Here is a 24,186-nt window from a genome sequence, read left to right as displayed (position 1 = left end):
ACTTTTGTTTTGATATAATTTCAGACTTACAGAAAAGTTACAAGAATAGTACAAAGAGCTCTTCAACTGTTAACATTTCACTCCATCTGCTTTATCATCAATCCTTTCTTTTTCTGCATGTGGTTGTATAAAATTTTTTTCTGAACCATTTGAGAATAATTTTGCAGATATCGTGCCTCTTTATCCACAAAGTTTTATTTTGTATTTCCTAAGATTTTTCCTTATATATTTATGGTAAAATTACCAAAATTAGGAAATTTAACATAGATACAATACTATCATTCACAGTCCATATTGAAATTTTTCTACTTATTTGAACAATGTTCTTTATAACTTTATTTCATTTTTCTGGTTTAGGCTTGACACCAAGATCACATATTAACATCACACTTAGCATTCATGTTTCTTTAGTTTCCTTGAATCTGGAATAGTTCCTTAATCTTTTTTTGTCTTTCTTGATTTTTACATTTTGGAGGAGTTTAAGAAAGTTGTTTTGAAGAATGCCCCTCAAGTGGGGTTTTGCTGATGTTTTCTTATGATTAGATTCAAATTACGCATTTTTGACAAGAACATGAAATAAATGACATTGCATCCCTTCTAAGGTATCAAGAGGTACATGGTTTGTCCCATTATTGTTGTTTACTTTTATTATTTGATTAAGATAGTATTCACTAGATTACTTCACTGTAAAGTTACTATTTTCTCTTAGTGATTAAGAAACAGTTCATGAGGGGATATTTGAGACTTTGTAAATAGCCTCTTCTTCATCAAACTTTTACCCATTAGTTTTAGCATGCATTGAGAATTTTTTTGGATTAGCAATGATTTTATCATGGATGCAAAATGGTCATTTCCTAATTCCATCATTCTTTTAGTATTTAATAGTCAGTATTCTACCATAAGGAAAAATTTTCCCTCCTCCCTCATTTATTTGGTTGATCGGTCATTTATTTGTTTGAACATTTGCACTCATAGAGTACTATTTTATTCTATAAACACCTTACTCTTATCATTATTTATTTTGATGCTCAAGTTGTCCAGGATATAGTCTATAGCCTTTTGACATGTCCTCATTACCTTCTGAGTACTTCTTTGCCATATGGCACAAAAAGATGCCTCAGTCCAGGAGGGGTACTTCCTCAATTTTATCAACAATATTTATTATAAAAACCCTACAGCTAACATTATACTTAGTGGTGATAAACTTGAAGCTTTCTCACTAAGATCAGACACAAGGCAACATGTATCCTTTCATCATGTCTTTTCAACATTGTGCTGGAAATACTAGATAATATAATAAGACAAGAAAAGGAAACAAAAGCTATGTAGATTGAAAAGGAAGAAATGAAATTGTCTTTCTTTGCACATGACATGATCATCTATGTAGAAAACACAAATCAACAACAACAACAGCAACAACAAAACCCTCTGGAACTAATAAGAGAACAGCAACTTGCAGGGTAGAAAGGGTTAATATACAAAAATTGCTTTCCTATATACCAGCAATGAACAAGTGGAATTTGAAATTAGAAACACAATATTATATATATTAGCAACCTCAAAATGAAATATTTACGTGTAAATCTAACAAAATATGTACAACATCTATATGAGGAAAACTACAAAACTAATGAAAGAAATGAAAGAAGAACTAAATAAGTTTCTATTTATTTAGTGCTTTCATTTCTTTCATCAGTTTTGAAGAAACAAAAAACTCATAGACACAGACAATAGTTTAGTGGTTAGCAGAGGGTAAGGGGGGAGGGTGGTGATAGAAGAGGGTAAAAGGGATAAAATATATGGTGCTGGAAGGAGGACTGACTTCGGGTGGTGAAAGCACAACATGATATATAGATGAAGTATTACAGAATCGCACAATTGAAACCTGTGTAACTTTACTAACAATTGTCACCCCAATAAAATTTAATGAAAAAAGTAAGAAAGAAAGAAAGAAAGAACTAAATAAATGGAGAGACTAACTGTGTTAATGGTTAGGAAGATTCAATAATGTCAAGACGTCAATTCTTCGCAACTTCATCTATAGATTCAATGCAATCACAATAAAATCTCAAGTTATTTTGTGGGTTTTGACAGATTGAGTCTAAAGTTTATACGGAGAGGCAAAAGACCCAGACTAGCTAACACAACACTGAAGGAGAGGAACAAAGTTAGAGGACAGAGAATATTTGACATTAATATTAAGACTTACCATAAAGCTACATCAAAGCAAGACACTGTGGTATTGGTGAAAGAACAGACAAATTAGGTCAATGGAATAGAATAGAGATCCTAGAAATTGTCCACATAAATATAGTCAACTGATATTTGACAAAGGATCAAAGGCAATACAATGGAGCAAAGATAGGATGTTTCTTAAATAAATGAAACTGGAAAAACACGAAATCCACATGAAAATAAATGAATCTAGACAAAGATCTTACATCTTTCATAAAAATTAACACAAACTGGATCATATACCTAAACATGAGATGCAAAACTACAAAACTCCTAGAAGATAAGATGGAAGAAACCTTAGATGACTTTAGATATAGTAATGGCTTTTTAGATACCAAAGGCACTATTCATAAAATCTATAATTTGATAAGCTGGAATTGATTAAAATCAAAACCTTATGCTCTGACAAAGACAATATTGGGAGAATGAGAAGACAGAGCTCAGAATGGAAAAAAATATTTTCAAAAGATGCATCTGATAAAGGACTGTTATCCAAAATATACAAAAAATTCTTAAAAATTCAACAAGAAGAAAGCCAACAACCTAATTTAAAAATTGGGCCAAAGACTTTCATAGACACCTCACCAAAAGAAGATATAGAGATGGCAAATAAACATTTTGAAAGATGCACCACATCATTTGTCATTAGGAAAAAAATCACAAATTAAAACAACAATGAGCTACTACTACCCACCTAGTAGCATGGCCAAAATTCAAAACACTGAGAACACCAAATGCTGGTGAGGATGTGGAGCTATGGAAACTCTCGTATATTGCTGGTGGGAATGCAAAATGGTACAGCTACTTTGTAAGACAATTTGGCAGTTTCTTACACAACTACACATACTTTTATCATACAATCCATCAATCACATTCCTTGGAATTTACTCAAAGGAGTTGAAAACTATGTCCACACAAAAATCTGCATATGGATGTGTATAGCAGCTTTATTCACAATTATTAAAACTTGGAAGTAACCAATATGTTCTTCAGTAGGTGAATAAATAAACTGCGGTACATCTGGAATATTATTCAGTGATAAAAATAATGAGATATAAAGTCATGAAGAAACATGGAGAAAACTTAAATGTGTATTACTAAGTGAAAGAAAGCTAACTGAAAAGGCAATGTAATGTATGATTACAACTATGTGACATTCTGGAAAAGACAAAATTATGGAGACAATAAAAAGATCAATGGTGCCAGGAGTTGGGTTGGGGGGAAGGATAAATAGGAAGAACACAGGACTTTTAGGGCAGTGAAAATACTCTGTATGATATTATGATGATGGTTACATGCAATTATATATTTATCAAAACCCCTAGAATGTGCCACACTAAGAGTGAACTGTAAAGTAAACTATGAACTTTGGGCGATGATATATCAACATAGATTCATTAATTGTGACAAATGTAGCCCTCTGGTGGGGGCTGTTGATAATGGGGGAGGCTGTACAAGTTGGTATCCTCTTATGTACTGTGAACCTAAAACTGCTGCTAAAAAAATAGTCTTAAAAATAAAAAGATGTTCCAGTCCTGGAACCAGATATTTTCCAGGAATCGTGGGTTATTTTACTGGTAGACTGAATTGAGAAACTAAAGATCTAGGCACTAGGTGTGCTCAGTTGCCCCTGGTGTGTGTTTGCTTCTAGGCTCCTTTATTGTACAGAGCTAAGATACACACACATACACGCATTCCATACGGTAATTCTGATAACTGCAATTGCAATTCAGTACTAAAGGATTCATTGTAATCTACTCTGTTTTCATGTTTGTAACTCCATTCTCTAACAATGAAACACCTAGCTGTCATTATTGACTGCATACTCATTTGCTCAGTCTTACAATGCACCAGTCTAACTCCTACCACTGAGAAAAACAATCTTTGTAACTGAAATTCAACATCTGTTTATGTAGGTTTTTGGTCTTTAGACCTTGATTATGTAGCCAAAAAACTGTATTCGAAAGTTAGTTGTTTGTTTGTTTGTTTATTATTCCCTTCTGTGTGGTCATGTTATTCACTTGAATTCAGTTAGGTTCATTTGTTCCTGGTTTTATTCCATTTCCTTCTCATTCTTGTTTATTTTACTTACAAAAATCTAAAACATTAACATTTCTCCAAAAGTCAAAACTCTATAAAAAGTTGTTCTGAAAGAAGCATCACTCCCACTTCTCTTCCACTCCACTTTCATCTATCCTAGGTTGTCAATTAGCCAAGTGACAAATTTCATTAGTTTTTGGTTTATCCATCCTGTTTATTCTTGAAAAACAAAATACCATACAAGTGTAGAAGTTTCTTATTTTTTTTCTTTCTTACGGAAATGGGAACACACTATACATAAAGAATGCTAAAGCTTTGCTCTTTTCACTTAATAATATATTCCATATTAGTTCCTAGAGACCTTTGTCATTCTTTTTTTTCCAGCTGTATAATGCTCCACTGTGTGAATATACCATAATTTATTCAATCAGTTTCCTATGTGTGGAAATGTATATTGTTGCCAATATTTTGTAATTACAAGTAAAAATAATGTGGTCAAATGTACTTTTATTTTATTGGTGGTGTCAGTCATGACTTTTAAATCAGCTCTTTTTCTTTTTTCTCAAGTTAAATGCATGTAGAAGTATCAAAAGGCATTAACTCTTTTTCATGTGTACAAAGATTCATGACAATATGCCTGCTGAAAAGTTATATAGAAATTATATGGTCTTGAAAACTGTAACTACATTTTGTGGAAGTAGAAATTGTACCACATATTTGTATAACAGCAAGGCAAGTGTGGTCTCTAGGAAGCACAGGTAAAGTTGATTAGATTGCAGTGTATACTTAAAAGTTGAATAATGCACTCTTGTAAAACACTCTTCAAAATTATTTAACTTCCCATGATATCATCACAGCATGTGCAAAAAATCTTTAGTGTTATCTTTTCCTGTCACATGACTAGTGCAAACAAAAGAAATCCTTATCTTTTTGTTTCTATTCTGGCCCTTTATAATATGGCACTAAGCACCATTCAAAACTTACACATTAAAGGTTTGGTTTGGGGAAAAAAAAAGATTTATTTTGTATTTCAAATGAATTATATTTGCTAAATTATAAAGCAAAAAAAAATTCCAACTGAAGGTGTCTAACATCTTTCATGCATGGAAAACTTCATAGTTTTAAAACCATTTTCCTAAATATTTTCACATTTAAGTCTCATAGCAACCCGACCCACTGTGCACTAGGCAGGAGTTATATTGAACTTATTTTACAAAAGAGGCAACAGAGGCATTTATAGAGTTTAAGGAAATTGCACTGGGATGTAGGGCCCTAAACTGGAATGCAGGACATTTTTTCCCCCTTATAAAGTGGGATGTGCCTATCTCATAACGTTATTGTGGTTATCAAATAAGGCAATGCATTTGAAAATGTAAAGTTGTACATAAAGAAGGTAGTTCTATTATTAAAGTATTTAGGCTTTGGTAACTATGTATAAAGTTTCCCGATATTTTGGTACATATACATATGCGATACAAGAGACTTAAACAGTTTAAGAGCTATAAATCACACAGCAGGACTTAAAGTGTTCATGTGGGGAAATATTTTATAGAGTTAAAATATTTGATTTAGTACCAAACTAGTACCTCATGGAGCAGGTGACAATGCTGTAAGTCCATTGTGCAATTATTAACAGCATTATATGTCGTACAGAACTTAGACCTTGAAACAAACCTCATTAAAAGGTATTTGATCTTTATTTTAAACCTTTAAATATCTCTTCTTTAAAAGTGATCAATGTATGTACTGGCTATTTCAGTTATCCCACTATGAGATTCACACAACTTTGATCTAACTTTCTTTGATTTAACACTGCAATTAAGAAGATTTTGTTCAAAGTAAAAGCTCATTGGTTGATGTTTTACACTGATGTGATAATGTTTACACAGATGTGCTTTGAAATCTTGATTATGGTGGATTTGGGGGTCCCACCACAAGACAGACTGCTGTTATTTGAAAGGTGAAATAATATGACATTTACCTGGTACAATCTTTAGACAAGACTTAGCAATATACATTTCTAAAGTGATTTATCTGTTTATTGTTTTTAGCCAGTATTTTTGTTTTATTTCATATCTATCAACAGTAAATCACTCATTTTAAGGACTCTTTTATAATTTGGTTATACAAGGGTCAGTACTTAGGGCCATAGTGATGAAAAGGTGTAACTTTACCTGCTTTAAAGCACCTGCCAATTAATTAGCAAAAAAAAAAAAAACAACATAAAAAACCAAAAACCCTTCAGAACAAATAAAATAAAGCGGTCACATCCATTTGCACTCCCAGGTTTAGGCTTTTATTGAACAGACCATGAAACAGGACTGAAAAACTAATCTTTAGTGATTCCCTAAAACTTTTTGTTCAGGGGAAGCATAAATATGCCAAGTGATTGATTCTCAACTATTCTACAACTGAAAAAAAATTTAACAGTAACACCTTGAATTTAACTAGTGGTACAAAGCCAAAGTTTTAAGGTTCAAATGGACATGTATCCAACTCCTTCACTTCAATGACTTCTATTTTACAAATATGCACAGACACTCTTACATTTTTACCAGTAACTGTTCATGTCTCAAAAATACATCAATTTCCCATTTAGTTGTTTTTATAATTGAAATGTGAAGCAAAAAAAACCCCCCTAACCTTAAAGAAAATGCAACCAAGAAAGGGAAATGCTCTTAGATTGGATAAGGGACAGAGAAGACACTCAACATTTTTGACACTATTACAGATATTCATTTTCTATTCGTGGCAACTATAAGAACGACAATCATCTCTTTTCGTCCTATTTGGATTTACTCTTAATCCCTAGACTCATGATTATATTATGTTATGTTGATTAAAAGTCCATGACCTTAGCACACAATTTAAAACTTCCATATAGATATACGGCAATCTTGGTTATATCATGTGCTGAGTAAAGATAAACATTAAAGAGAACCTGGCGAAGGAGGTATGTGTGTTTCTAACCTAACCTTGATTATGTAAAGAAAATCCCCCATCTAAATGATAAAAGAAAAGAGTAATGCTTGTACATTTTATTAGTGTTTTAAAATTAGCGAGTTAAACTGTCAAAGCTTTGATTTTCCTTTCATGTGTGTCTGGGCAGGTCTAAGCCTCAGGTAACGCCCTTTTTCCTTTTCCCTCTCTTACCTTTCTTTGCACCTGTCCATTGCAGGCTCCCAGCAGCTCCCAAGCAGTCCAATTCGCCTCCTCTTCTCTCCTTTTCCTCTCCTACCCATCCCCCCACCCCCAGTCTTGCCTCCCTCCCCACTTCCCCTTCTTCTATATACCTGCCAAGCCGGGCTCCTTTTAGCAGCCATCTATCACTGCAAAGGAGCTCACATCAAAGGCGGTTGCACAGCAGCAGCCGAACAGCATCACGGTTGTTCCAAAGACAACCCCAAAGAGGGGCCTTGACTGCGCCTCCCCGAAGTAGCCGGCCAGCTTTGGCCAAGTGTGGGAATGATTTTTGCGACTGCACGGATAGCGAACCGTCAAGGGCCCCTTTTGGTCACTTCCGAAGAGCAAAAACGTGTTGAGAGGAGGCCGGTTTAAGATTTCAAACAGAACCTCCCCAGAGCGCATGAAAGGACTTGATTAGCATATGTCAAGAGGACCCGCATATATACTCGGTGTGTATGTACACAGGACTCTGATCTGATCAGTTTGCGGTGTTGGAGCCCCAGCCCCCAGGCCCAGCCCCAGTATTGGCAGCAACAGCTATAGATGTTTCAGCAAAGCCAGCAGCCAGCTCCCACCTACCCAAGGAGAGAAGATCGCTCCACGACAGGGAAAGCCTCCCTGCTATCTCAGTACAAAGTCCATTCAGCGACCTCACAGGAGTAACCGGGTCTTAACTTTTTGCGCTTGTTTTGCTATAATTTTTCTCCATTCACCTCCCCATCCCCGCTACACTTTTTTTTTTTTTTTTTTTTTTGGTGGTGGTGGGGTCTTTTGTTTTCCGGATCCTCCGCCTCTCCCTCTGGCCCTTCCATGGCTCCCTTAGCTGAAGTAGGAGGCTTCCTGGGAGGCCTGGAGGGCTTGGGCCAGCAGGTGGGCTCGCACTTCCTGCTGCCTCCTGCGGGGGAGCGACCACCTCTGCTGGGCGAGCGCAGGGGCGCGACGGAGCGGGGCGCCCGCGGCGGGCCCGGGGTTGCAGAGCTGGCGCACCTGCACGGCATCCTGCGCCGCCGGCAGCTCTACTGCCGCACTGGCTTCCACCTGCAGATCCTCCCCGACGGCAGCGTGCAGGGCACCCGACAGGACCACAGCCTCTTCGGTACGTATCGGCCCTCCAGCACTCTCCCTCCCTCCAACCCCTGGCTCCGTTTCTTCACCCCGTGCGCCACCCTCCCCGCCTGCGCAGCGAGACAGGGCTGTGCGAAGCCCGAGCCCCTGGGACGCTTCCAGTGCGACGTGCGGGCTGGACTGAAGGGCGGGCCAGCGCGGGGACCGGGAGGACTTTCCTCCTGTAACCTCGTCTAGGCCTGCTGCTCGGGACGCGGGGCCAGGAGAAAGGGTAGGGGCTCCCACGCACCTTGCTGTCCTGCCCTTCCTGCTGCCTGGGCTCTTTCTCGCACTCCTTATCTCGCGGGCGGGGTTTTTTTTTTTTTTTTTTGTATTTGTTTCTTTTTTAAATCCCTATATTATTTCCTCCTACTTCCTCTCCCTTTTCCTCAGTACCGTCCACCGTTTTGTTATTAACAAAAATTAAACAGGAAGCATTTCGCCCTACAGTTACGCAGTTGATTATGTATTCAGGGCTACTGCTCAGAGGCTAGCTCTTGTATAGGACAGGATGCGAGCATTTACGTGTCCTCGCAGAAAACTAAATGTTTACCTGAAGAGCTAACAGATTAACTTTTCGTGGGCACCGTCGCTACTGTCAGGTCACCTGGTTGCAGTTCTAGGCACTCTTAAAGTTCTATTTGGGTGAGAAAAGAAGAGGAAAAAAATGAAAAAAAAAAAAAAAAAAGGAGCCTGGTTACTGAGCATGCCCAGTCCTTCACCTAAGCTCCTCTTTAGAAATTGTGAAACCCGAAAGCCTGGATCTTGGTATTGACCGCACGTAAGAGGAAATGGGGAAGCGAAAGAAGATATGGGTGGGAACACATAAGGACAGGTTTCAGAATACCTCCAGTACTGCCTGGGAGCAGAAGGGGTTAAAGAAAAGAAACAAGCGAATGATTGTTAGGCAGATTAAGGCACTAGATTGGGAAATCATAGGGTCTCTGCTGTTAATTACTCCCTAACTACCTATGGGACTAGCAAGTGCTCTCACCAGTCTGAGCCATAGTTTTCTTGTCGGTACAATGATGGAGTTAAATTAGGTGGCCTCTTTAAGATGCTTTCCGGTTCTGACATCCCAGGATCTTTCCCGCATTGTCAAAGTTTTCATCATGTTAGAGTTAATTGCCTAGCACTCTCAAAGGATTTTGATCATCAAACTTGGGGCATCATTGGAGAGATGCATTGTACTTTTAAAAAAGATACTATTTACTTGTCAGCAGCAATGTGAAAGGACCTCATACAGTGTCAGGTTTCCTTTTCCTTCTTCAGCACTGAGGGATTCTTTGAAAATCTCATCTCTGAATGGCCCTCTCTTCCCTTGTCCTCATCCCCTTGTTCTACTCCCATTCCTTTTTAAAAAAACTTTGGAGAAGTGTAAATCTTGGGTTGAGGGGCATTTGTCACTCTAGATGTAGAAACGAGCATGTGGTGGTCATTTGGTAGCACTCAAAGGATTAGAAAATTAACTTTTTAAAACCCATCTGTTTGAAGCTTCCACTGATCTCTTCCAAATTCCTGTTGACTATGAGTCAAGAGTGTCATGACCTAGTGGGCAACCTTGGGGTCACTTTTGGCAAGTGGTTTCTCAATTGAAGAGGCTGAGATTCTGATTCTAAAGAACTTTGCTGACACCAGGTGGCTCAGTTCTCTTGCCTTTGAGAATCACTGCACTTTATTCATGACAGAAAAAAACCTCCAGCTAGCAGAAAGATTTAGAAATGGACACAAGTGAGATAAGACCTAAAAGTAGAGCAGGTAGACGTCAAGCTTAGGTACTAGTTAGACTTCCCCTTGCAATATATAATGTAGCATTGGAAATTCTGCTTTTTTAAAAAAAAATAATTCAACGTAATCTCCCCAAGGATAAGAGTTGCTTCTTCCACATTGTGTCACTTCATAAGACAGACCCTATGAGAAGAGATTAGTAAATATTTGGAGACTTGATAACATTTGTTGAACTGGTATTTAAATCCATTTCTTAAGAAATGAATGTTGCATATTGGAATTACCATCTTACGAGAACCTTTTTTTTTTTGCTAAAGTTTTGTATAATTATTTAGCAATTATAAAAATATGACTTAGACTAATTTTGTGATGGTTTGTCACTCTATGGTGGGAGGCTACATATCAGCACAAAATATTTACTGTCACACTAAGGGGAGATAATGCAGATTAGCCTGGTATCCTAAAGGAGTGAACAGACTACACAACGCATTACAGTGCACCCTAGTGGTCTTTGATAGCTAAGACATCATCATTTACTACAAAGAAGTGTAGGTGAGAAGAAAAGTCACGTTTAGCATGTATAACATTATATGCTTTTCTATTTTCCTTTTCTTAGTATGTCAATTATTAATTATGAAATTATTTTGCTATTTTTCTTTTGCACTCATTTCTGTGTGATCAAAATAAGAGTTTTGAAAAAGCTTAAGATTGGCTCCTTTAGATGTTAAAGTAAATAACATGTTGATAATTTGTACTAATCAGAATCTGGATTTTAAAATTTCAAAACCACATCAATAGACAAAAAGGTTCCAGTGAGGTTAACATAATTTCCTATCTGAGTTAGCTCGATTTTTATAATAGAGTTTCTCTGCACAGTAGTACAGTAGGAAGACTTGATCTAATACATAAACATGGAATCATTACTTAAAAAAAAAAAGTTTAGCCTGAGATCAAACATATTTCTTTAAAGGCTTTTCCTTTATTCTCTCCTATTCTCCATAGATTTGTCTGATGTGGTTGCATTGTGGGTTGACTCACCTGTTTATTATGATTTTTAAAAAGGCTGGCTTTGAAAATGATACCAGAAAGACAAAGTACCTCCACGTCTTTTTATGGGACACTGGGCATTAGAAAATCTATCTAAAATCTGTGATTACCTCTCAAGGAAAGTTTTTCATGTCTACTCTTTGTGAAGGAATTAGCTTAGTTGCCACCTCATATTATAAATAAGAAAGACTTGTCAAACCTCATTTAAGAATCAAATGATTACAAATTACTATGTGGTATACTATTTCCTTGAGGAGAAAAAGGATCAGAATTAAAAAGTGTGGCTAAAATCTTTAAGAGGAAAAGAAAAAATACATAAACTTTTTCCCATAAACCTTATGAGCTATGGCAAAATTATTTCTGCCTGGTTATGTATAAAGTTTTAGATGTTGTTTTAAAAAGTTGAAACTTGAATATAATTATTCTAAGAATATATGTAATTTTTTGTCTTTCTACAACTACATATTTTTTTGACAAGGTAGCATTATCCTAAGATGAGAATTAAAGTATAGGTGGTTCTAGTTTTGCTAGAAAAATGGATACCTGTGTGGAAATGAAACATATTTTATTTGAAAACTGATTCTATTATACATCCTAATCAGATAATCAGTTCCTGTTTTTTGAAAGACAAGAGCATCTTAATGTAAATCAGATACTTAAAAAGAATTAAGTTACATGTGAACCATAGTACACTTTTCGATTCGAATTTAACATTCAATACAACGTGAAGTAATTATACATTTGTAAGTATATCTTGGATAAAATTCCATTACTATATCTACTTCTACCAATCATATTTTGGCATGTTTTTTTTTTTTAAATTACTAACAGGAGTCACTCACTAATGAGCTTGGCAGTAAATTTAATTGACGTTTACTCCCTACCTCTATATTTGTTATTGTAATGGCTATCCTATGGAGTTCCTGTCTTCCTGCTACATCTTATCTTCTCTTTGCCTTAGGCTCTCAATTAGGGATACTGATTCTTTCAAGCCACTTATAGACTATGTAGCAGTGTATTGGTGCTGTAAGATCCTTGATAGTTCTAGTGTTCTACATGATTTTCTAACAGTTTGAAAGAGCTCATTTGAGTTGTTAAGCACCTACATTTACAGCTTAAGAATCTATATTTCTGCCAAAGAATGAATTAGGCTCTGGACAGAATAGAGCCCTCTGTATGGCAAGTAGCCAGATTTTATACTTTCCCTTGGCCTTGGGAAATCACGTGTCCAAACAGGAACTTGCACAATAAATCAAGAAATGACTTAAAAGCAAGAGTCAGGCTAAATGGTGCACATTTATACTGTTTGTAGAGCTTAAGAGGGGGTGAAGGGGGTGAAGGTAGAAAGCTATTGAGGAAGGAAGTTACAAGTATAGAAAGTATGTCTATATACTTTTTCAGCAGAGTCTAAAGGGAAGAACAAGACAAAGACATTAGTCCAAAGGTTAGTGTATACAGAGAAAACAAGTGATGTAGAGGTAAGCATGAAGGTTCTATTTATTTATTTATTTATTTATTTTTTAACTACAGTATTTTAGTGTATTAAGTAGAGAGTTTTCAGTACTAGTTTACCTACTGATAAATGAAAATAATTTTAGAAAGTAATTCATAGAAAAATTGACTTTCTTGGTATTTGGCTATCACATTTAATGAGTTATAAAGTTCTTTTGTTTCTTTGAACTATAAGATTTATTTTTTTGAATCATGTGACAAAAAACAGAATATTATGTAATCTATAAAGTTTTGAAGCTACTGTATTGTCTTCAAGAAAGTATTCTGAAGTAGATACATTGGATTAGGCCTCAGGAGATGAGTTCAAGTTTCAGTTCTATTAATTACAAGCATCATGTCCTTAGGCAAGTCAATAAACCTCAGTTTCTTTATATGTAAATTGAGGGTAATAATATCTTCCATACCTATATTAGGGGATTGTTTTTGAGGACCAGATAGAAAATATAAATAGAAGCCTTTTATAAATTATAAAATACTAATGTACATATATAAGATATATTTGGCTGCTTCTAGAAGAAGATTGACTTGATTCAGAGTATGCAAAAAAAACAAAAAGCAAAACAAAACTATAATTACTAGAACGTGGTTATGCTTAACTAACAGAACATTAGCAAACTAAGAACACTTTTATAGTAATTTATGATAACAATGGCTTCCACTTGTTCAATGCCTAAATGTGTTAGTCCTTACCTCTCTTCTGAAGGGAGGTATTTTACCCATTTTGCATACGAGGAAATTGAAGTTCAAAGAAGACAAATGACTTTCAGAGTCCGAATAGCCAGTAAGTTACTGAACTAGAATTCAAACCCAGGTTAGCCTGGTTTAAGGTTTTACAACCTTTACGTTATATCATGATGAGTATTTTTTTTTGTTTTTAGTTTTTTTTTAAATCTGTAAAATGGGAGGATCATTATAATAAGACAGTTATACAGCACTTTTTAGTTTACCAAAGGACTTTCACGTACATCACTATATTTAGCAATATTGGTCTACTATTTGGAAGATTTTCATTAGTCATATGTTCATTATTAAATACAATCATTATTTTGTTTGTAAATTTAGGTATCCTGGAATTCATCAGTGTGGCAGTTGGACTGGTCAGTATTAGAGGTGTGGACAGTGGTCTTTACCTTGGAATGAATGACAAAGGAGAACTCTATGGTTCAGTACGTATTTTTTAAAAATTATATAATTCGTAAAACAATGATTATCCATTTTGTAGGTAAAATATCTACTAATAATTCATGTCAGAAGAAATATATAAAAATACACTCATGTGCAAATTAAAAACTTATATCCTGGTAAGTTTCTATGTGTCTGGTGAATAATATAGTAACTCAGTTTTATTTTTAAACCCAAACCCTTATTGCTTTCAGCTCGCTAGTTCTTCCTGTCTGTTATCTTGGGTCTTTCTACTTTTCTCCATAATTTGATCATTTCCACCACAGACAGAGAAAAAAGAAAGTACTTTCTCCCTGCCATGTTAGACTCTTTTCACCTTTACATTCTTTCAACGTAAATGTTCTCTACCCATTATTATCTTCTATAGCTAAGTATGTATCACTTATTTGCTAATCTTTGGACATAGGAAACGAAGGAATGAAATCTTAGGATACTGTAAGATACAACAGATAATGGTAGCCACACGAGTTGGACCGTATCTGTAGTTGTGATAATTACAATAGCCATGAGCTCAATCATATTGGACAGTTTTTACCTCGCCACTGAGTATAGAAGCACATTTGTGGGTCTACCGTAAATGTCTTAAATATGGGGCTTGAAGTAAACTTTTCAGGTTAATAGTTCATCAAAATGAGAAGTATTTATTTATTTATTTCAGAACAACTCAAGGATTAGAGTAACAGGATAATATGAAACTCAATCTGGAATAGAGTATAGATTTTTCACTTTCACTGGTAGCATCTTTCATTTGTTCACAATTGCTTATATAATCTTAAGAAAATTGTAAAGTGTAAATGTGTGCTACTCTTCCACCCATCCTCTCATATGAAATCCCTTCTTAAAGTCAAAGTCTCTGTAACTATTTACAAAGAGAATTTATTTATGAAGATTTATCGGATGGCACTGTGTGGTATCTTCTTTTTCTTAAAATTTCAGCTGAGAATACAATATACAGTTGGGATCTCAATATATACTGAGAAACACTGGCATTAATATTTTAGTAAGTGGTATTCCACTTCATAGCTGTCCTTTGTAAGGGCAAACCGTGCCCTCTCCAGGCTTTCTATCAGCTCATAACAAAGAGAAACAATGCATGTGTAATAATCATAAGACTAGAATTACGGTTGAAAGAGAAAAACGTGCACATAATCTTCCTTCTTCGTCCATGTGTTGGATTAAAAAAATCAGCTGTGGTCTAGCCCTTACGATAATATATAGTCGATCTTGAAAAGATAGGAAATCACTGGGCTTTTACTACATTTACTTAATAGTAACATCCAGATCAAAGTTAGTCATAGGGAATGTATCATCAAATAATTAATAAATTCATAAAGTTTAAGATATATGATTTGGAGTGATGATCTTGAGTTAGGAATTTGGATGTTAACGAAATCTTGAAATATTTCAAGATGTAGTAGAGATTTGCAATGTAGAACTTTGGCATCTAACAATGGAAGATAAACTAGAGGCCTGTTTGATGGTGATGGTGGTAGGAGGGAGATAAAATGGAGCATGACATAGTTCAGAATAGTTTTTAAGTATTTGAAAATAAAATTGAGAACTGACATTAAGCAAAGTGTTTATATCCTTGACAAGGATATAATTATAGACAAAGAAATAAAAACATAAAGTTGAAATTTTTCTAAGGAAATTCTCTGAAAGGTATTTTTTTTAATGGTAGTTATCTTCTCTCTTTTAGGAGAAACTGACATCCGAATGCATCTTTAGGGAGCAATTTGAAGAGAACTGGTATAATACCTATTCATCCAACATATATAAACATGGAGACACTGGCCGCAGGTATTTTGTGGCACTTAACAAAGATGGAACTCCAAGAGATGGTGCCAGGTCTAAAAGACATCAGAAATTTACACATTTCCTGCCTAGACCAGTGGATCCCGAAAGAGTTCCTGAATTGTATAAGGACATACTGATATACAGTTGAAGTGTCATAGTGTCTTTACTGAAGAACCAAACTGCAACTATTCTTTCTTATTACAGTTCCCATCATAAATAATAACCCAGGAAGACATTCAGAATGTTATGGAGTCTATTTTCCACTGGGAGACTGAATTTGGAAAGAATACTGAGAACAAACAAACAAAAAATTTTGCCTTGCTGTAGATCAAGATTTCTCTTTATACGTGGATTAAGTTCCCTTAGGTACACTGGCTTGGTCCTTACTAGTAGATTGAAGCTGAATATCTGTTAAACTGTGGATGATGGGAACCCCACCTAGTTTGCTGCTGGTGCCTCTCTGGATTATGTTTACTTTACAAGTTACATTAAAAATAGATACTTCATGTTGAAGTAATGGATTGACACAGTTGGTCAAGATTATTGCTACATAAATTTTGAGGACCTTGAAGAATTTTGCAGGTTATGGCATTATATGTAAAAAACCTGGGTGAAATGTGGACTATGAAACATGCCACACCAAAACAGAACATTTTTTTAAAGGATGGACCTATTTATACATTTTTCAATTTGCAAATATTTATTATATATATTTATTTATTAAAGAGTTTATTTTTTACTGGTATATGAAGATATGACAAAGAGAAAAAAACAACAACAAAAATTCCTTTATTGTGCCATTATTACTTTGCTGTGGTGTCTTGGGCTGTAAAGAAGACATCATTATTGCAACACATTAAACATAGAATAAGATCTTGAATTTCTTTTTAAAAATAAAGTATAGCATAGACTATTTCTTTTGCAGTCAATTGCCTTCTAAATGTAACATTGGTTCCTTTGACCTAGAAAAATGCTTTATCAATTTGTATGGAATTCAACACACCTTCAAAAGGGAATTAAACATTTTTATTTTATGTTTTGGTTTCCTTCCTTTTCAGGTGACAGTTATTCTACTTATATAATGTAATTTTTAAAATAACAAAAATTTAAGTGCCCTAGAGAAAATCTGGTATTCAGAGAACTTCTAATTTTGAAAATTAACAAACATTCTAGGCAACTTATGCTTACTTATTTTCTTGATTCAGCGTGTAAAGACCATTTCTTTCACCCACTACGATCACAGGAAGAATTAGTCTTTGTGGCACCACCACTAATATTAATAAGACTCCATTTACCCATTTACCTATCTGACTCTAGCATCTTTTCCATTATATCTCCTACTTAGTCATTTATTCAATAAGTATTAATTAAAGCCTGCGATACAGAAGATACTATTAGTTACGAAGAACAATGTGGTGATCAAGACAGAGGTGGGCCCTGCATTGTGGGGCTTAATATCTAGCAAAGGAAACAGATGGTAAACAAATAAACGAACAAATACTATCATTGTGAATTGTGACATTGCGCTCTAAGAGGAAAACAAGGTTCTGATTCAGAAAAAAAAAAGAATAAATTTCGATAGGATGAATCTGAGAAGGCTTCTTAAAAGAGGTGACATTTTTGATGGACTCTAAAGGGTAAAAGAGACCCAGGCAGGCTAAGAGGAGAATAAAAGCCTTACAGGAAGAGGAAACTGAGTCTGGAGTCCCTAAAATGAGAAAGAGCTTTGGGGCTGGAGCTTAGTTATCATTTCGGAGAGTGACACAAACGAGTTTAGAATGCTATGCAGATACAAACCCTGTAGGTTCTTTAAACACCTTTCTGAGGTTTATTTATTTTTTTTATTTATTTATTTTTATTTATTTATTTTTTTTCTGTCCAGCAGCTGTCAATGTCACAACTGTTAAATGTAGAAATCATCATTGGGGGGTGTGGTAATATGAAGAGTAGTAGCTCCCACCAGGTCCCAACCAGGAAGGCCTGGTAAAATAGAATGCTGGCCCCAACCCCAGGGTTTCTGAGGTGCAGGTCTGGGGTGGTGCCTAAAAGTTTGTATTTTTAACAGGTTCCTAGGTAATAATGATGCAGTGGGTCTGGAGACCCCGTTTTGATAAACACTAGTCTAGAGTATTGTTTCTGGAACTTTAAAGTACCCATAAAATCACCTGGGGTGCGGGGCTGGTTAAAGGATGGGTCTGTTAAACTCTAGGTTGGAGGGATGTCGGGGAGATGAGATTTTTGCCTTTCTAACGATGTCCTGGATGGTGCTTGATGCAGCCACACCATGGACCACACTCGAATGGCAAGACTGGTGCTTTAATACTGTCTGTCATTATTCCTGTTTGTTCATTCTCATTGCTTAAGTTCATTCTCATTGCTTAAGTGAATTAATGATGATAGGTGGGAAGAGGGTAGGGAGTTCAACATATAACTTTAATAAAGTTGCATGAGAATGTGTGTGTTTACTGTGTTAGCTCCAGACATCTTGGTTTTATGAATGTAGAAACCATAGTAAAAATGGTTTAATAGGTTTCAGTGTAAAATAATTCCTATTTTTACTAGTGCTAGAGAATCGTAGGGCAGTAAAGGTATAATTCTGGCCAAACGAAAGCAAATCACATTCGTGACCAAAATTAACAGGGATCTAAAGACATACATTTGCTACATTAGTGAACACAGATTACCAAAAGATTGATTTAATGTTCATCTCTATTTTGGACTAATCAAACCAGGGAATTAAAGGGGTAAGTGGTGTATGAGGTTATTCCCTGTTTCTTCAATACCCCTATTATATAATTTGGTAGATTCCTACTGTATCTTGGTACTAGTTCATATTTATAATTGTGGTGACACAGGGTTGTTCTAGAAGTTCCCCTTTGGCATGCCCAGTTGTTGGGGTCCTACCCTTTAACCCTTTGAAGACTCTTTCCATCCCTAGAACTGCAGTAAGTCCCTTGCAATTACAAGCTCAGGGAAAGGAGATACCACCCAGGAGAACTTCTTTGGTCTCCTATGTCTAACAATGATCACAACCCAGCAACCTCAGCTACTTTCTCCTCCATATCCTTCAATAGTCAAAATAGTTTTTCTCCTTATATTCAAGTGTCTCAAAATTAAGGTTTTATATGATCCTGTATCTAAAAGCCTCTGAAACTCTTGAATATTATTCTTTGTGCGAAACAGGTCACAGTGTTTAGAGTCTCTCCAGGCGGATCTAATGTTTTAACGGACCTGTAAGTTAAGGACTTGGAGGCAATTTCTCTTTCCCTTTAAAAATCGAGCCTGATCTGCAGACGTTAGGGCCAGGCTTCTTAAATTAAGAGAGATCAGAAGAAATCAAAAGAAATGCTTTGGAAGTTGTTCTTTGTTTTTCATGTGCAGGGAGTTTATCCTTAAGATTTATGAAGTCCTTGTCTCAGTGTTCCCTCTGTTGGCTCAGCTCCCAGGGATTTTGAAGTGGCTTGTTGCTATCTGTGTGGAAGGTTTGCCAAGGTTGTTGCTATGGCTGCAGTGCCTGCAAGTTTAGCTGATTCTTGTGTCCTATTGATCTGCTCTGAATCTTAGCAATTTGCCAGTGTTCCTCTTATGAACTGGGGGATGTTATCCCAAATCTAATGACCCTTTGCCTTAGCCCACAGGGAAATTGCTGTGCAAACAACAGGCCCAATCCATTCCCAATCTTTCCATTAGTCAGTTCTCCATCAATTTCCCATGAAATTCATGCTTCCATGAAGAGATTTTCAGAGTTAGAAACATAACCCTTCGGGAGAGACCTAAGATGTCCATTTGTTTGCATTTTAGCACAAAGGCAATCATCTGGGCCGTTGGGTTCACTTACCCTGTTGGTCAGGATGGAAGCTATGGGAAGTTCTTCCTTTCTAACTTCCTTGATCCCTTGCTTATCAGTTTTCCATGGCCAGTGTTGTTCCACTATTCCTTGCAAATCAGCTCGTGATGGTTTCCATGACTTCCCTACCCATAGAAATTAAGTGTTAATTTCAAAGAGGTTTCTACTTTTTCTTCTCACATATTATATTCACTTCCTCTCTTTTTTATTATGGTAAAATATGCATTACATAAAATTTACCTTTTCAAAACATTTAAAAATGTACAGTTCTATGGCATTAAGTACATTTATGTTGTGATGCAACTATCACCATCATTTCTCTCCAAAACCTTTTCTTCTTTCCCAGCTGAAACTCTGACCTGTTAAACATATTCTCCTCTCCTCCCAGCCCCTGGCAACTACCATTCTACTTTCTCTGTTTATGAATTTGACTACTCTAGGAACCTCATATAAATGGAGCTTAAAGAATATATGTTTATTAGGCAGTGACCTTGGGATCAACAACTGTGGAAGGAAAGGTGAGGGGAGGAGAAGCTGAGCTGTGATGTCAGACTTGGCCATCTTGATTAAGCTCTAGAGCTAAAATGGCCCTAACTCACTGGGATGAGTTGGCTGAAACTTTTGAGTTATGTTTGGATCAGTTGCTGAATGTGGCCCTCCATAGGAAATGGGGTTCTCTGCAGCTGAGGCAATTCCTGAAGGGGTTCCTAAGTACCTGGGCATTTAGGGCAATAAATCCTTCCTTGCAGAGCCATGTAGACAATGAATCTCCATGTCTATAATTGTCTACCTGTTGTTACTCAGATTCACATTTTCACGAACGTCTTATAACTGCTGTATCCCTTTGTGATGGGCTTACTCTGCTGTATTGGGATTCTGTGCAGGTAAAACAAGCCCTTGGATAGTGATGCTATAGGCAGGAAAAGCAATGTGTGCGCAGAAGATCTATTCCTATCTGAATCCATCACAAGATTTTTCAGGGTGGTTGGGGCCCAGGGAAAATAACACGCCATTAAGTGGACACATAGTCTCCTTGAGGCAATGTGCCAAATCATAGGCTCAGCATTGGTCTTTGTTGCTGGCAGGTTGCGCATTCAGAGGAAGTAGGAGCTAGATTCATAAGGAAAGTAGTAGCCTATGCTGGTGGGCTGATGTCTAACCTCTATCATGGCCGGTTTTTAATATGCCCATTATTCCAGCACTGAAATGACGAATGACAGCTGGCTGTCATCAACTGGCTGAACCATTCTATCTACTTGGTTGTTTAGTGCCTCTTTCATGGGGGAGCTCTTAGATTCCTGTTAATTTTTAATACAAAGATCTTCACTCTTTATACTCACTCCCATATATATATTCCTTTCTGCCAGACATCTTTGTCTCTCATCTTCCAATCTTTTTTCTTCTAAGATCTGGTCAACTAGCCAGACTATCCATGAGTCCTTATATGTCCTAATTTCAGGCCTCTCCTTTTATCACACAAAGTAGATGACCAGACGCATGGTCCCAAACTCTGACAATTGGGAGATTTTCCCTGAGTTAGGCTGTGGTGGTTTGCCTCCACATACTGAGCTGACCCATCTGTAAACCAAGCTTGGGAATTTTCATGCTTCATCAGCTAGTCCTCAGAGATGCCCCCTATGGGCCATGCAAGTAAACTGAGGAAGAGGTGTTAGTGCAGCTATGATGGATTACAGGAGTCTGGGTTATCTGATTTGGTTGGTCAGGCAGAATTCAGCTCATGATGGGAAATTTTAGCCATATGGTTACTTGGTGTCCCATAGTCAAGCTTTCAATTTGTACCATGGCTCAAAACCATGCCAAGAGTTGCCTTTCAAAAGTCATGCGTTCTTTCTTGCAGATTGTGTTACCTTGATGTAGTACCCCAGGGGCATATATTGTGATTTTCCCACTGGGACTTCCCGTAAATTCCACACAGTGTCCTTTCCCACCACGGATATCTCTAACATAAGAGGGTCTGTTGGCTCAAGTGGCAGGCTACACCTTGGACCCAACAATAGGCAGTACTGGAATATCTTGTTTGCTTAGGGGCATCTTTGCTTTGATTTGATTTGAACTCTTTTACTGTTTAGCACCATTTCCAAGCCTGTGAACAAGGATCTGAGAAAAATGCCTTCACAGAGCAACAGCTCTAGCTGTGCTGTCAGGAGAGACACCTGAAATGGATTCTAGGAAAGTATTTTTCTACTCTGTGGTTCCTGAGGGTGCTCTCTGCTGTTTTTAACAGATTAGAAAGGTTATATCCATAATGGACATCCTGGTGGTGGTGGTGGTGGTGGTTTGTGTGTGGGTGTTTAACAGAAGAGGGGGATATAGAAAGAGAGAGTGGAGGAATGGCAGAAAGTTCTCCAAAGTAGCTGTTTATTCAAGCTAAGAAGTGGTAATGAGCTACTTTTTTGTACTTCTACTTCTCAGAGAGGTAAGACGGAGCCCAGCTCTCCAGTATACAAGTTCAGTACACTACACATGAATAAACACAAAGTAAAAATATAGAAATGGTTAAATATAGTTACTATTAACTTTCCTTATGAGAAGAGTATGTACTATATTTAGTCTAAGACCAAAAAAATTGGAAGTTTTAGCGTTTGGAGTTATCTGTCATCTAGTTCAATGTCCCCATTTTATACATGAGGAAAATCTTTTATGTTATTGACTCTGTTCAATAAAGCCATGAAACATTTTGTTGTTTTTAAGTTAGTAAATGTATCTGTACACTTTTATGAGTTTTTTTTGGGGGGGCAGCGATGATGAAATTAGTATGTTTTGATCTTTGTGCAAGTCGTTCAGAAAGAACTTAAAAGAAGTATTTAGGAAAATCCAACTGCTGAAACATTTAAGATATGCTTTGTGGTCTCAATTTTGTGTGATTGTCAGCCAGGAAGTTTTCTGATTAAGATGGCTTGCCAATTCCCTGACAAATACATTATTTATTATACTAATGGGGATTTCCTATTTGAGACGTTAAAGACAAAATGTTACTGATATTTCCCTTAAAATAACTGACATACAGCAATTGATGCATTCTAATAAATTAAAATCAAGGACAAGACAGTGGTCCATAAACACATACAGATATTTTATTGGCAACTGTTTATCAAAATAAATTATATTTCACTGGATTAGAGATTTTCTCATTCATTATTGAGAGTTGAAGCTGAATGTTATTGAATTTATATTTCGTTTTTTTGCATCTGATATTGCGCAAGAATGAAATAACTTTTAACAAGGACTGAATTTTGTCAGATTAAAAAGGTAGTTAGAATCCCATAGTTATGTGCACACATTTTAGAATTTCATTAGTTTCTACGACTTATAAAGAAATTTCTGCATACTTGTGCGTGTGTGTGTGTGTGTATTTGTATTTCCACATAGTAGTCCCTACATTGGGAGATGTGTTCTAAGTGTCTGGTAAAAAGTATATACTTGCAGGTAAATTAACAAATACTCTAAATTACACCTAATTTCTATCAGGCAGCAAAAGCTTGAAACAAATTTTAATAATTGCACATTTATAATTTGTTTGTAAAATTAAAATAAAATTTAAAATACAGATTGTGTTATGTGCCATGAAGAAAAAGAATAAGGTCCTATAAGAGAGAACATGGGCATTTCCCTTGGTTGGGACAATCATAAAAAGCCTTTCTGAAGAATAAATAGGAGTGAGACAAAGAATTGGTGTGGGTTGCATGTGGGAGGCAGGATATATGCGGCAGTATAAAAAAAGGCCTTGCAATTGGGAAAGAGTTTCATGTGTTCAAGAAACTAGAAGGCCAAGATGGTGAGAATACAGTTAGTAATGACAAGCAGAGCCTGAGATGAGATTGAGGATGTTGGCACGGATGGACCACAACCACATCCACGTGGCAGGGCCATGTGGGCCATACTGAGTTGTTTGAGTCTGATTTTAGTGCAATCACAGAAGGATTTTAAGAAGGAGAGTGACACCATTTCACCTATATTTTTTAAAGACCTCATGGTTGCATTATGGACATTGCATTGGATTGGGTTAAGAGTGGAAGAAGAGATGATGTTAGGAGATAATTGTTGTTATCTTGGTGTTAGTCTTGGTGAGAGTTGGAATAGCTTGGACTGGGATGTCGGATGTACATAGAGAGTAATGGATACATTCAGGATACTTAGAGAGTAGAATCAGTGACTCTTAGGATAAGATAGAGATATGTCAAGATGTGCCCAGATTTTTTTCACTTCAGTAAATGGGTGTGTGGGTGTGTGTGGGGGTGATAGGATCATTTATTGAAATAATGTGATACTGGAGGAGAAACAATCTTGGGAGAAAATCAAAACTTTAGTTCTGGAAATGTTAATTTTGTGATGGCAGTGAGATTATCAAGTGAATAGGCTGAATAGGTCAGTAACAACTCAACGTATAGGACTAGAAGTGTGGGCTAGAGATATAATTTAGGAGTTATTGGCATACAGATGATAGTGATAACAAAATGAAAGCTCTCAGTTACATCATGTCAAGTGGA

General features: G+C 36.4%; 1 protein-coding gene across 1 annotated transcript; it reads left to right on the top strand.

Annotated features, from left to right (window-relative positions):
* Positions 1-7,581: 7,581 nt before the first annotated feature.
* FGF20 (fibroblast growth factor 20) lies at positions 7,582-16,861 on the top strand. Its single transcript, XM_033104681.1, has 3 exons — positions 7,582-8,557; positions 13,915-14,018; positions 15,734-16,861. Exons 1-3 carry the CDS (start codon positions 8,272-8,274, stop codon positions 15,977-15,979), a joined length of 636 nt encoding a protein of 211 aa, XP_032960572.1. The 5' UTR covers positions 7,582-8,271; the 3' UTR covers positions 15,980-16,861.
* Positions 16,862-24,186: the final 7,325 nt, after the last annotated feature.

The sequence above is a fragment of the Rhinolophus ferrumequinum genome, chromosome 4, assembly GCF_004115265.2.
Source record: "Rhinolophus ferrumequinum isolate MPI-CBG mRhiFer1 chromosome 4, mRhiFer1_v1.p, whole genome shotgun sequence".
In the NCBI taxonomy this organism is placed as follows: domain Eukaryota; kingdom Metazoa; phylum Chordata; class Mammalia; order Chiroptera; family Rhinolophidae; genus Rhinolophus; species Rhinolophus ferrumequinum.
Note: the sequence above shows the minus strand (reverse complement) of the source record. Positions and strands in the feature narration are given on the sequence as shown.

Excerpts from the sequence above, each read along its gene's own strand:
- FGF20 (XM_033104681.1), top strand. The coding sequence starts at position 8,272 with ATGGCTCCCTTAGCTGAAGTAGGAGGCTTCCTGGGAGGCCTGGAGGGC. Across the intron at positions 8,558-13,914 it reads ACAGGACCACAGCCTCTTCG|GTATCCTGGAATTCATCAGT; the intron begins GTACGTATCGGC and ends TTGTAAATTTAG. Across the intron at positions 14,019-15,733 it reads AAGGAGAACTCTATGGTTCA|GAGAAACTGACATCCGAATG; the intron begins GTACGTATTTTT and ends TCTCTCTTTTAG.